Below are 14,210 nucleotides of genomic sequence, written 5' to 3'. Positions count from 1 at the left end.
TTTTTCCTTTCCTCATTTTTTTTTTAAATTTCTTTAAGGAGTGCCCCCCCACCCCCGACCCCAAAACACCTCCTATTTGACAGTATCACGCTTCGCACGCCGTCACTCACACATATAGGCAGTGGATGTACATTTCAAGTGAAAATAAACGCACAGTTCCAGCACCACTGCAGCACACACACGCCGTACAAACAATAAGAACCCCTATCTCCCTTAGCTTTCAGGCAGCTGTGTGTGAGTGGACTGGGAAAAGGGGTGCAGTGAAAGACAAGGGTCAGCATTTCACTAACTGCTGATCTGTGTGGGAGGAGGAGGGGGGGGGGGGAGAGCAAAATGATAGGCTGTGTTGTTTTCATAGTGTTTCACTGCAGGATGGGTGGAGTAGCTTGCAAAAAAAAAAAAAAAAAACACATCCCAGCACCCACAAATACACTTAGACACGCATGTGTATGGTATATTTGCACACGCACATGTACATATTAATACCTAGATCTTCCTCTGAATTGCTTTGTGGTTACCACGCACTCCAGGTTCTCTCCAGCCCCTGAACAACAAGATCAACAACCCATGCTTGTGTGGGGAGAGAGATGGAGAATGAGAGGCAGAGGCAGAGATGGAGTGAAGGAAAAGTGAGTGGGGAAGGAAAGTGGGAAGAAGACAGAGGGAAAAGATCATGTGGCTGGTGTGACGCAGTCCGTTGTTTACCAAAGAAAAAGCCCTGCTCACTCTCCTCCTCTCTACCTTTCAGATCTCCTCCTTCTCATTCTCTTATTTCCCCAACTCTCATCACTTCCTCTCCTCTAATCTCCCCTCTCCTCCTCTACATTTCCTTGCATCTTCTTTCCTCCCAAGCTCATTTCTACCACTGTGCCCTCCTTTCAAGGTTGGCCTGACTTTGGGCGTGTTGAATTTACAGCCCCGTCTCCGCCTGCCTCTCAGTGCCCTCACTGTCAATCTCAGTGAAAAATGGAGGCGGTGGCACATCACTGGCATGATAAATTCCCGCTGAGCAGTGATCCTGTAAACCAAACACCTACAGTAGCCCCTTTGAAGACATCCTTAACATTCCAGCGACTGAGATGGTGGCTGGTTAAGACTGTGATTCTATTAGCAAGCAAACTGTTTAATTAGCCTCTATAAGCACTCACAAGAACCCATGAGAGAGGAGTGAGCAGAATGCAAGAGTGCAGAAGCACTTTCATCGCTTAAATGCTAAACGCACAGCTGGGAAGCGGCCGACATGACTGTGACTGAAAAATATAACTAGAGATTTTTTTTTACTGATGCCATGAGTATTGGAGGGACTTATTTGCATAAAGCAAATAAAAAAAACAGCATTTTCCACACAGTAGGAAATTGACTGGGGCGCTGTGCCAAGCAGGTTATGCAATGAGATGAGAAGAGAGGAGAGAAGGCCGATAGTCAAGGCCAGCGGAGGAGGATGGAAAAGAGTGGAGGACGTAGAAGAGAGGAAGAGAGGAGGGAAGGGTAAATAGAATGGAACAAAAGAAGTAAACAAAGCAAAAGGTGAGAAAGAAAAGTAGAGGAGAGAAAAGAGGAGAGGAGGCACTTTACTGATCTCCCTGTTACTAATGTAAATGCAACATAAACAATGTCAGCATCTGATGTTGTTGGTAAAATCATATATATACAAAACAGACAGTAAGCACAAAAATATCAAACTCCATCTATTTACAATTAGTGTTTAACTAGCGGTGGCCAGTATGAATGAAATTGTAGTTGAGTATTGTTTTACATGTCATTCTATATCACATTACCAATATATATCATGATATAACACATTCTTCTGAAAAACAATTGTTCATAATTAACGTACACAAATATGGTATTTTCTGTTTTTGGCTGAACGAGGAAATTAAATATCAGGGCAAGCAACAATACTGAGATAAATACCCACATCATCATAAAGCCATTCAATATGGCAAAGTGTCACATGATTGACAAATGTGTAATGTCTCACAGTATATATATTAACATTAACCAAACCCTTAGTCAAAGGAGGAATTTCACATACAATTAAGGGGGTGGAATAGCAAGATGGAGGCTCATCCAGGAAGTAGGAGTGGTTTTTGGAGACATCCCTCTCCACTGGCCTCGCACTGAGCGTGCGTGGTAATACAGACTAAAGCTTCCCATCCTTCATCTCTAGCCTAATCTCCAGCCCGAAAAGATGAAAGGCCTGCATGTTTGTTTCAAGGAGGAAACCATATCTCTCCACGCCAGAGGAGACGGCTCTTTTCTTCTTGCTTTTTTCATTCCATCTTACCTCACCTCTCCTCACCTTTCCCCTCTTTTCCTGTCTTCTCCAGGGGCGATACACAGGCTGCCTGTCCGGCCTGCACTTCCTTATCTACAGCTGTGTCAGGCTTCCCACTGGATGAGTGACTGGACGAAGGCGTTGGCGCAGCCAGCATTTAGGACAGTTAACACCAGATGAGTGCTGTCCTCAAGACTTTTATGAAATGAGCACAATGAATCAGATATTTGCTTTGTGGAGGACTGCAAATAACGCTTATTTGACTTGATCACTTTTTGATTAATGGATTAACTGTTTGTCAATTATATGTCAGCAAATACCAAAAAAGCTGATGACAGGTTCCCAGAGCCCCCAATGGCGTCTTGTCAACGGTCCAAAAGCCATTCAAAGACATTCAGTTGATAGAGGATGAAGAAAACCAAACAATATTCACATGAGAGGCTGGAATCTGTGATTTTTTTGCCATCTTTACTTATCAAATGAATTATCAAAATAGTTGACTATTAGTTGTCTATTACTCGACTAATCCATTAATCAACCAGTTGAAAAGAATAAACACATACTACTAAAAATACAACTAAAAACAGCTTGTAATTTGAAATTAAAAAATTCCACAAGTAAGATAAGAAAGAAACTGCTATTGTTTAATTATAACCAACACCTCACCATCTATTAACCTAAGTTAAGTGTATTAAGTAAACTAATCCTAACATTAAGCTTGTCTTGCGTGTCTTAATGATGAACAGAATAACACCCAGCTTCGTGATTGTTACAAAATCTAATTTACGGTTTGGTCCCTTAATTAATTTCCAATTGCGCTGGCGCTGGTCTTCAGCATTTGAAAGATTCCTACACTTTAAGACCAAGATATAAATGGCTGCAAATGTCGACACATGCATAAAAAGCTGTGCGAGTGGCACTGTGCGTGCCATTTGCCACAGAGCTTATGTTGACTCCACGCTAATGTTGCTCCTATATCCGTAGAAAAAAGGCAATAAGAACTCACGACATTAGAGATGCGTACGCAATTGTACATGTTAGGAAAATAATCTGAGCAGCAGATAGATTATAACTAATACTTTACATTAGGAGGACCTGAACAGTTGGAATGTTAGACACAGAATCTATGCTCAAATTGCAAACTGCATGCGTCTTAAAGGAGAGTGCAAGGTCTCAGCGACAACATGTTGTGTGCGGCTCATTCAATATCTAAGCACTGGCTCTGTTGAAGCCTCTCTCTGCAACCAAGGCCGCCCAGCTCATTACGCTGCCTAACATCATGAATGATCAGAGACAAAAGGGAGTTCGATGGAAAAACACAAAAACACACACCATCCCAGCTCCATCCCTTTTCAAAAAACATGGCCACTTGACATGCACACACACAGAAGCATGTAAAAAAAAAGACACAACTACACAGACACAAGCGTGTGCACAGCGATGCACAAAGGTGCATGTGACAACACAGACGCACACGTGCATTAAAATAAAGGTCGCACATATAAAATCCTAGCAGCTACACAGTAGGACACAGCTCAACTCCTCCCCTCCCCGCTCTACTTTCTTTCTTTTTTTTTTTTTTGCCTCTTTCATCTCTCTATTTGCTCTGTCAATTGTTTATCAAAAGCAGCGAGGAGGCGATCGGAGCCGGGCATTTGAAAGCTCGTGCTGCGAGATCCATTTTAAAATTCATGACGGGTTAATGGTATGTTAGTGGCAACATTAGGACCCAGTGAGCTTGCGTCATGCTCATTCACATTGAAAACAGGCCGCTTCAAATGACTACTAAGCAGTCCTCATTCTGAGAGGTAATTCATATTGTAATTAACTTTTCAATCACCGCTGATTAATTAAGACAGGCCCTAGTCTGTAATTATGCATCTATTTTTGACCCTAATGTGAATCACTGGATACTGAAAGATTTCAGCAGCCGCGATTTAAGCCAGTTACCTCTCTACGTGCAACTTTCCTGATCTTAAAAAGCCCATTTACACTTGAAGATATTAAACAGGCAGGCACATAATCAGCAGTGATGACATGTTTGGATGTTTCAGGGTATTTAAACTGTGGATGTGCGTTTGATAAATAATCACATGACAACGGTCACCTCAATTTTTCAAGATCGCCATCCTGGTTATTTTGTGTCTGTACTAAGAGACACATCTAAAGCCTCGACTCTCCTTCCTCACATTCTAATGCACGATGCAAGAGCGGGGAAGTGCGCTTGATGTTACCGTTCCCAACAAAAACCTGAGATTAATAATTCAGTGCGGCTGTGGGATAGCTTTATTTTGTGTCCACTGAGACCAAGTCTTCTTTCATGAAAAATTGAAAAAAAAAAAAGAAAAGAAAAGAGGGGCTGGAGAGCGAGTCGGAAAACTAGGCTGGGTCAAACTGCACCCAGTTGCCATTGTCAAGCCCTGTCGGTGTCCTTGTGCTCTCTCTCTCTCTCTCTCTCTCACGCGCTCGCCTTTTCGCTCACGCCCAAACACACACTCGCGCACACATCCTTCTAACCCTCGCTCCTAGAGTAAACATACCCTCTCCATAACAGTGCGAGGTGAATCCGCTCATGCATCAGAATCGACCATCAAATATTTATCACGGAGCAGCAGTGATTTTGACAGTGTGCTCATGCTTTTGACAGCACTCGCCTGCTGCAATACTTATTGGAGTAAACACGGACAATCCAATATCGTTGTTCTTTTGAACGCTTGCGAAAGAACTCAAAAGAACACCGAGCATACAATATAATCCATCAAAACTTCACTGCATATTCTATAGGCTGTCAGACCTGCTGTAAAAAAAAAAAAAAAAAGGAAAGAAATCATTGTGGACAGTACCATAACAGATCATTTAAAAAATGATTGGCAGTGATTAGTTTTTCAGTACAAAGGAATGGAACACACACATGCACGAGTCACAGTCCGTACACGAGGAGAGGGTTTTTACTTTACTTTTGATAAAGATGCAGACGAGATATGTCAAAACATTCTACCCTCAAAACGGACACTTTTTTTCACCCACATTTGAGATAAACATCATCCCCGAGTGTTGTCTACATGATTCATTTTCATTTGCTGAACATAATCGTATCTGCACGCTGCATATTCGCCCGCTCTCCGTGACATTAGGCAATGTCTTCAACCAGCAGCTCGCAGCGAGTAACTCGAGTAACCTCGAGTAAATAAGTCGCTGGCATGGATCAGAAGACACATCTTCATGCTTGAGCAGACGCATTTAAAATGCCACCAAAACACCGTCCCAGATTCTGCCCTCAGTCAAATGACATCAAGTGCTCACTTACAGGTCCCTGAACGCCCCAGTATGAAGCGAAATCAGCCAGCGGGCAGTACATGGAGCAATCAAGAGATAAGCAAAAAAGTAAAAATCCAACCCGCAGAATGTTCTGGGGTCTTGCGTTATCATGCTGTGCCACTGGAATCAAACAAGGAGGGTAACTAGGTCAATGATGCTATGTAAACTGTTCCACTTTACCCCTTGCCGGACTCAAAATGGAGTTGGCTGAGGTGGAGTGTGTATAGGAGAGAGAAGCTCAGTGATTCAATGTGACAGTTATCAACATCCTCTGGCTAGTGAGAGGACAGGGCTGTGCAGAGCTGCAGAGCCCCAGTAATGGCAGAGCACGATGGTAAACAGGTAAGAAGATGACTCACAGTGAAACAGAACATAGTGTCCAAAGAAGATGGAGCAGAGCAGAGCATGGAGGGGAGGGGTCTGGGATAAACAGCCCTTTAATGACCTCGTACAAAGTTACCAATGTGGTCATTTTAGCATCAACATACACCATAACTTGTTATGGCTGATTTTTATCAGGTTGCATCCCTTGGAAATTACGAAAAGCTCTTTATTGAAGTATTTACGTATTACTCATCTTACCTGAGCTGAGTGAAACTGTGTCTTTCTCCCATGATACAACAGTGACGTAGGCATCAACAGAAGCAGGGATAATGCACTTGAAGACGGCTACACTGCCTCTCATAGCCTTCTGGTCAGCAACTCTGACTGTGTAGGGTTCCCGTGAAACTGGAGAACAAGAAAACACATAAATACACGGCAAGTCTCATTTAGTAGAAACCCATTGTGTTATTGTGTCCTTTTTCATTTTATGAGACGGGATATCTATCATTGAAGAAACCTCTGGGAAAACGACTGCAGAATCACAGTGCTACTGGTGGTGCATTTTGGTTTACAGTTATAAAAAAGTATATTAGATAAAATGAGAAATTAAGAAATTGGTTTATGAAAATTATTTGACAAGCTTTCAAAACATCATAGATATTAGAGACGAAAAAATGTCCTAATTCTAATGTCACATCTCACATGTCCAATCTAATTTGGCAAGAGTCAAACAGATGATCACCCAAACAGTATAACAATAATAATAATATAATAATGTATCAAATAACATTTATGCGATAATAAACTTCTTAAAACGTTCAGGGAAATGATTGAGAGCTATAGTTGATTAATTTGTACTACACACATTTTATGCACTCACATTAATTTGTCTTTCAAGTGTTAGATTTTACCACTGTAATATTACAAAAAGCACCACTTTCAGCACTGTTACTATAACAACAACCTCCAACTATCATCCAACTTTCATATCGACTACAGCTGATAGTAACTGTTCGGTCACTCCCACCACCACTATTACTAGTGCTACAACTATTTCTCTCACCACTACCGTTACTACAAGTAGTCGTGATACACCAAGCCCCTCTGTGTGACCTCACCAGCTTTGATGTGGACATCCTGACTCCTAATCTTGCCAGAAGGGTTCTCGGCAGTGCAGTAGTACGTGTTGTCGTGGATCAGCTTGCTGAAGCTGGATGGCAGGAAGTTGAAGATCTGGAGGGTTCCATTGGGGTGGACGTGGCGGATGCCCGGGACATCGTAGATCTCCTCGCCCGTCGCCAGATACCAGCGCAGCGAGGCAGGCGGCGCACCCCCAGCAGGACAGGGCACCGAGGTCCCTGTGGTGCTGGCAAATACTACCTCTTGCAAAGATGCATTGACAAAGTATAAGCTGGAATGTAGGTCCTCACTGAAAACTGCAAGACAGGAAACACAGGATGTGTGCGGTTACAACCATGGATTTGTATGCTTTTATGCACCATTTTTATTATGCTGTAGCGTTGTTTTTAAGATACTTGGTTTTCTTTTCCAATAAATGAAGTTTTGGAAGCAAAACCTTGAATGTAGCTCTGGACCACAGACCACATATTTATTTTTAACATACACATACATTTAACAAACATATTATTGTTTGGAGGAATAAAATGTTTATTTAAAATGTCAACATTTTAGTATTCCTTTAAAGTCATTCAGCGCTTCTACTTATGGAACATGATCGGTAGGTTTGGATTCATCATTGTATTCCCATCCCCGGTACCTCTAGGACATTAAATTAACATAAAGTACTATCAATTATGAAATGAGGTCAGTCACCTTGATCATGTTCAAGCTTTAATTCAAGCCAACATCACAGTAAAGAGAATGACATTAAATGCAGTTTGTGCAGGAGCATTCTTCAGAGGAGAGGAGGGTGACAAGTGTCAATATTGGACCAATTCACTCCATAGTGATCTACAACTGTTTGATTCTAGAGCGATGGAACCAGCATGTTTGCAATCTCTCTGTGTGAGAGAGAGAGAGAGAGAGAGAGAGAGAGAGAGACTGTATCCTTTCAGGCAAAACTACTTGTATGTACAGTACTTGTGTATGTGTGTATCTCGCTTGCCATCTCAGCCTGGTGACGGGCCCAGAGGCTCTGCACTAAGTGGCTTACAGTGACACTGGCAGCTGGTTTGGACCCTCCCTGGGGAGAAAACATTTTAGCACTTCATAAATTCCTAACAAGGTTTCAAATTGCAGACGTTTCCATCCATTTCTCTGCTCCAGCAGCTCTCAACCAGCAAAGAGACACTCCAGTGATCTGCTCATGTACACAAGCTTATCCACAAAAACACAAATTAGGAATACTGGTTCAAAATTATTAGCACAAACACAGGTCAATACTGCGGCATTTTTCTACAAGAATTAGTTGACATATTGGAAATCTGGACATTTGCATCATTTCTGAAGTGCAAACAACAACAGCATCCTCTGTGCTCCAGAAACTGGCACCAATGCATTAGTGAACCTATTCAGACAATGTGGACCGACGGTGGGGGGGTTTTCATCCACATTACAAGAGGAAAGATAAAGGGACCATGTCCAATGATTGATGTCTGACCACATGCATTATTTTGTTGCGAAAGATTTTAATGAAGGCTATAAAAACATGTAACAAAACATGATCTATATTATTTCCTTTATGATTATATGAGATTTCTGGGTGCTTCACTGAACTGCACAGGTACTTCCATTGTTTTGCAGGCACTAAAGGCGATATGAAGGTACAGTGGTGGAAAGTAATAAAGTACATTTACTTAAGTACTGCGCTTGAGTACAGTTTTGATGTACTTCAGATTATTGAAAATACTCAATTATACTTCAGCTCCTCTAAATTTTGGAGGGAAGTGTTGGTTTTTACTTGATCATCAGTTCAACAATTGCAAACAAAGTGCAATGCTTAGTGGGTAAACTAAACAACTAAATTAAATGTAGTTCAAATGAGCTCTACCTGTATCAGCTGTGGCATTAAACTCACAAAATTTATCAGGGATGCTTGTTTTTTTAAAAGCAATAGCCAGCTACCTGTAACTTTAGCATCAGGTAAGTATGCTAGAAACAGAAACAGCATATATACATTCTACCAGTCACCTGGGTGTTAAAATGTCTTTATAAAACATTAGGTAAGTGAAAGCGGCCAACAAACCTGTCGCTTTATCTTCCTTGTAGCTAGCTAGCAGCTGCTGTAAAGGATGATTTTGCAGCTGTTAACAAAGCCTACATATAATTGGGAATAATATGTTTTTAGATATATTGTGTAAATGAAGCATCCTGGAACTTTATAAAAATGTAATTTTATAGTCATAATATTATGATATCTGACACTGAGACTGTGTTTACTTATTCAGCTGTTTTTTGGGTCTAGTCGGTCTCCCTGTCACAAAAATTGCATAGGAAATCTATACAGCCTGCAGACACTAGGCTCAACAACTGCAGTACGGCTTGTATCAGTGTGTCAGGCCTGACTGATAAGTTGAGTTTCAGCCAGAATAAAAATGTACATGTCCCCGAGGAGTGACAGGGTAGAAGCTCTTACCACTACTACAGATAATCCAAAATAACTACAAAGCAAAAATAATGCAATATGAGGCGATATCTTGAACAGAATTTGCCACTGGAATATAATCATCGTCCTCAACATGTCAGCTGTGATGTGGCCTGTGGGGCAGCCAGCACGTAGCAGACGTCGCAGGACAGTCTAATGACCGAATCCATCTCTTTGTTTACCAGCCTCTCCGTACGTACTGTATGCTGATTGCATTTGTGAATGCCAACAATGCACATTCCTCACTCACTGATGTACAGAACTATTTGTTACTTCCATCTGTGACTTGTGCAAGGTGATGACTAACAATGCATCTCTGGTTGGTTCTGCACATATTTCTGTGCATATGTTAGAGGTTCAGTCTCTAAATATAATGCTGCGAACAGCCTGCAACGCTTATTAGCAAGTCTGGATGCATTTCGATATATGTTTTCCCATCATTACACTGTGAAAATGGAATAGGCATCAATGCACACTGACAAATCAAATTCAATGTTTCATTTCTATCTATCTATCTATCTATCTATATGATACATTTGCTTTGCTATCAGACAAAAGTTTTTATCCTAAATTGATTAAAATTACCCTCATCTTCATTGGGCAATGTTAATAGTGAGTTGTGTTTTGAGTGTATATTCACCTAACATATGAAGCACACAGCTTCTTTAACGTAGCCTTAATAGAATTCAGATAACTCTATATGCTCCCAGCAGAGGAACCTTTGTATACACTCTTGTACAGTCTCCTACATCAAAAAGTTTTAGCCTATTTGAATCTTTTAAAATGCAGTGGGATAAGGTTCTCAGTGGGTCTGTGGCACCGGCCAAGATGAAAATAATACATCAAAGTCATATTAAATTCTGATTCATTCTCTTTTTTCCAGCTGGCACAGGGAGTATCAATCTTCTCAGTGCTCTGTTGATAATACAGACTGGAGCCATGAGGGGACTGTTCATGGACGGTGCTCAAGGTTAGTGAGAAGGAGAAGACACTTTGAAATCACTCATGTCTATATATTTGAACATGCAGCCTTTACTGATGTTACACTCAGCGCCCATTTTCTTTGTGTATGAGCCATGAAATGCGCTGGTGATTATGCTAAAGAGTCTTTGTAAATTTGGCTTATGTATTAATATTGTAATATGTCAGCAAAACACTGTTTGAGATCCTGCTTTGATGATGCTGGATGGATTTTGGGAAGCAAGCGAAGACAAAGCAAAAATAATTTTCATACATTGGAAACAAAATCCTGTGACAGACACAACTGGCACACATCAAAGTTTTCAGCAAATACAATTTGGATACTTTGTTAATTGATAGTTTGAACATTACGGCAGCACAATGGCGAATGGCTGAAGAGAAGCACATCAAAGAAGTGTGCGGTTGCTTGGAAAGCTTCTATTCTGTGCAAGCATCGGAGAAATTGGATTAGGATTTATGTCATGGCTGTTTTGATATTCGTCTATTTCACATATTAAAAGTATGTGAGAGCAACTCAATTTAGACTGGCTGAGTGATAGCGAGATTGATTTAATTAAAAAAAGAAATTGACTCTGGTGGAAGGGTGCATATCACTGCGCTACTCGTTTTGCTAATTGACTAAGCTCAGGAGCCAGACCACAAACGGTCCGATGACGCAGGTACATCACCCCGTCAGACCTCACAAAGAGCACCATGTCATGCCCCAACAAACGGCCTCAGGGCCCAACCACTTACTACATTGCCCGAGAGGAAATCAGTAATTGGCATAATTTTTCATGAGCTCAACCGTAAAGGTAAAATAAATGACACTGTTCAATAATGCATTATATGCATCTATAATTGACTATGATTTTTTTCCAATGGGATATCTTCAGGGAGAAGGGAAGAAGGAAAAAAGCTTCATTTACATCTTTCTGATTCTCAGCCAGCGACGGAGCGAACACAAAATAGCATTTTTAGTATTTGGAAAATACTAAATCTATAAGCATTTGTGAGGATAACACATTATACATTACACTTTCCATTCATTCTTCTTAAGATGTATGTTTTCTTTTCTTTAAATCTGGGCCTTATTGTCCTAGTTTTGGTTGGTATACTTGTAGGCATGCACAACATTGCACACAATACCATCACTGATGAGATTCTGCATTATTACACTTGTCTATGCAGTGCTTCTATTTCCAGTGTTTGTACAGCAGACTTCGAAAGCAACTGCATAATGGATACTGGGTAAATAACTTAAAATATTTACCTGTTTTTAGACCATAATTGGACTTGCAAAGTTGCATCCAGCAGACTACTGGTGTTTCACAATCTCTACCGTGGTAAAGTGAGTACAAGGTCTATAAATATATGAATGTTGATTTATAAATTTTAAGATCAGATGCTATCTGTTTTCTGTAAAAGACAAATGACATGCAAAAACAGATCAAAGAGGACTGTATTTCCACAGCAAAAAGCGCTGCCAATGTTATCTGATTTTTGGATAACTGTAAACAACATGAACATATCATCACTTAAGTTGATAAAGCAAGCTTGCTAGGAAACAGTGGCTTGCTTGCATCTCATGCATTTAGACATCTTTCTTGTCCTCTGACCAATGTAAGTCCAATATTCACTCTTCACTATTATCGCTGCTTTGGTCTCCACCAACTCCTGAGGGAAATGTCTGGCTCTTTAGCTGCTAAATGCTTCACTATTTAAATAGTTGCTGAGATTGTCTGTTTGCCGTGAGGTGCTGGTGAGGTAGTGCACAGTGTCAGCCGTGGCTCAAAATGACACTGATCAGAGGGGTGAAAGTGAACCAAAACAGCAAAGTTGTGGGCAAGAAAACTAAATCAGTGAGTTCTGTGACACAAAAAGGGCTTTTTTTTCAAGCATTTTCTTTGAAAGATGATGTGTAATTCTTGTCTGTCTACATAAATTTCTTGTGTATTTCAGTGAACTTTGTAAAGCACTGTGAGACAACTCTGTTGTGATATTGGGCTATACAAAATAAATTGAATTGAATTGAATTGAATAAAATAAGCCAATGTGGTCTTAAGTTTTAACCATTGAAGCTTTGATGATTGCGCGTGCGACATAATTATGCAGTTACTCACATCCACTGTTCAGAGGTGACTAGTTCAAGAACATACTGGAAAGCCAGTGCCTTGCTTAATAACACTCTGACATCTGCTTTTAAATAGCAGAGCAGCATTGCTCACTCGTAGTCTGAGTGTTTGAACCCACAGTCCTCCACAAGACTGGCTGTTGAGGTTAAACTTGTGGGTTTCCTTTGCCATTAATACATTTGACTTTTTGTAGATGCTGACAGTCTTTTCATTGACAACAATCATGCATGAGAATAAAGGACTACATTATAAAAGTAAGTGTAATAACTGATTGCTACATTACAATGCATTACATAACTGTTACTGCTTGGAATTTATGAATTTTTGAGCAGAATGATTATTTAGACCTAAACAGTATAACTGCCTGTCTGTTCTTCAGTATTAAGACATTTTGGGAAATTCTGGTGTTAGCTCTATTGAGCCAATTTCACAGTATCAGTATCTACACTCTGATGATTTATCTTTTTAAATGTGATGTAGGAAAGCAGCCACAGTAATGTTCCCACAGAGTTACTGTACAATATGTCCAACAACACCAGTGGTCAGTATTATCACCGGACTGTGATCCTTCACACAATAGAGCTCATCAGTTGACGGGGTGCAACCAACCATGACAGTGTGCTTTCAGAACCACTGAGCTTCATTTAAGTAAACGTGTAATCAATGCCGGTGGGAACGAACAGCAGGTAAAGATGAATTTACTAACTGGCTGTTCGCTGAATCACAAGAGGGAGGAAGTTTCAATTTCGTTGTACTTGTACAATGACAAGAAAGATTTTACTCTATTCTAAGTTGCCACAAGACCACATTTTCTCGTATCTTGTATGCACAGCTTTACTATTTTCGGCGAACCTGCTTCTCGAACACTGATCAAAGCATTTAAAAGTCATGCAAAGTTGGTGAGACTTTCACCACCTCATGTACCTTCAGTGTTAAGTGGATGGTCCCAGTGCCACGTGGGAAACTGCTGACAACCTATTAACTCTTACGCCATAGTTACATATTCTGTCTTTCATGCAGCCACTGGCTTTTTTCATGAACACTCTCTGACATGGGAAGAAGAGAGAGTAGCGGGAAGCAAACAAGAAGAGAGACAGTGGGATTGATTTAGCTTCCCATATTTCAGAGGGCACTCGTGTTGCATCTGTTGAGCGAGCAGAGCCATTGTCTGAGTTGTCATCGCCGCCGCGGTAGGGGGACTTAGCACCGCATGGCAGCGTGGCACTGGGCGCTTCACAGTGACAATGTGACAGCAGGAACCCTGGGTAATTAAAGCAGCTCTCTGCTCCGTGCCCTCAGGGCAAGTCTGCCTGGGACGCGGAGATCATACCTGGCTCGCTCACATTCAACACTCACAGTAGCCAGAGCAATTTTCCACCTTAACAAATTCCTATTCTTACTCTGTGGATTTATGGGTAGCAGTATTGGTATGATGTATGCAGCGTTAAAGTGTGTGATCAAGCTGTGTTCACAGCAACTAAAAATAGGACCTTGACCTGTGCATGACCCAAATTTGCAATACAGTGTGCAGGTATTTTCAGAGAGTTGAGGAGCTGAAAATCCTATTTTGCCAAAGTAAATTTAGCCATCT

At 40.9% G+C, this 14,210-nt stretch overlaps 1 protein-coding gene across 1 annotated transcript in view; it reads right to left on the bottom strand.

Moving 5' to 3' along the window:
* dscamb (Down syndrome cell adhesion molecule b) overlaps window positions 1-14,210 on the bottom strand; it is a 113,904-nt gene that overhangs the window by 88,959 nt on the left and 10,735 nt on the right. The window contains exons 2-3 of the mRNA XM_070828853.1: window positions 7,039-7,356; window positions 6,179-6,325 (exon numbers count right to left, since the gene is read on the bottom strand). Coding sequence (XP_070684954.1) covers window positions 6,179-6,325; window positions 7,039-7,356 — 465 coding nt within the window. The remainder of the gene's footprint in view (window positions 1-6,178; window positions 6,326-7,038; window positions 7,357-14,210) is intronic.

Source organism: Pempheris klunzingeri, chromosome 4 (genome assembly GCF_042242105.1).
Source record: "Pempheris klunzingeri isolate RE-2024b chromosome 4, fPemKlu1.hap1, whole genome shotgun sequence".
Taxonomy (NCBI): Eukaryota; Metazoa; Chordata; class Actinopteri; order Acropomatiformes; family Pempheridae; genus Pempheris; species Pempheris klunzingeri.
Note: the sequence above shows the minus strand (reverse complement) of the source record. Positions and strands in the feature narration are given on the sequence as shown.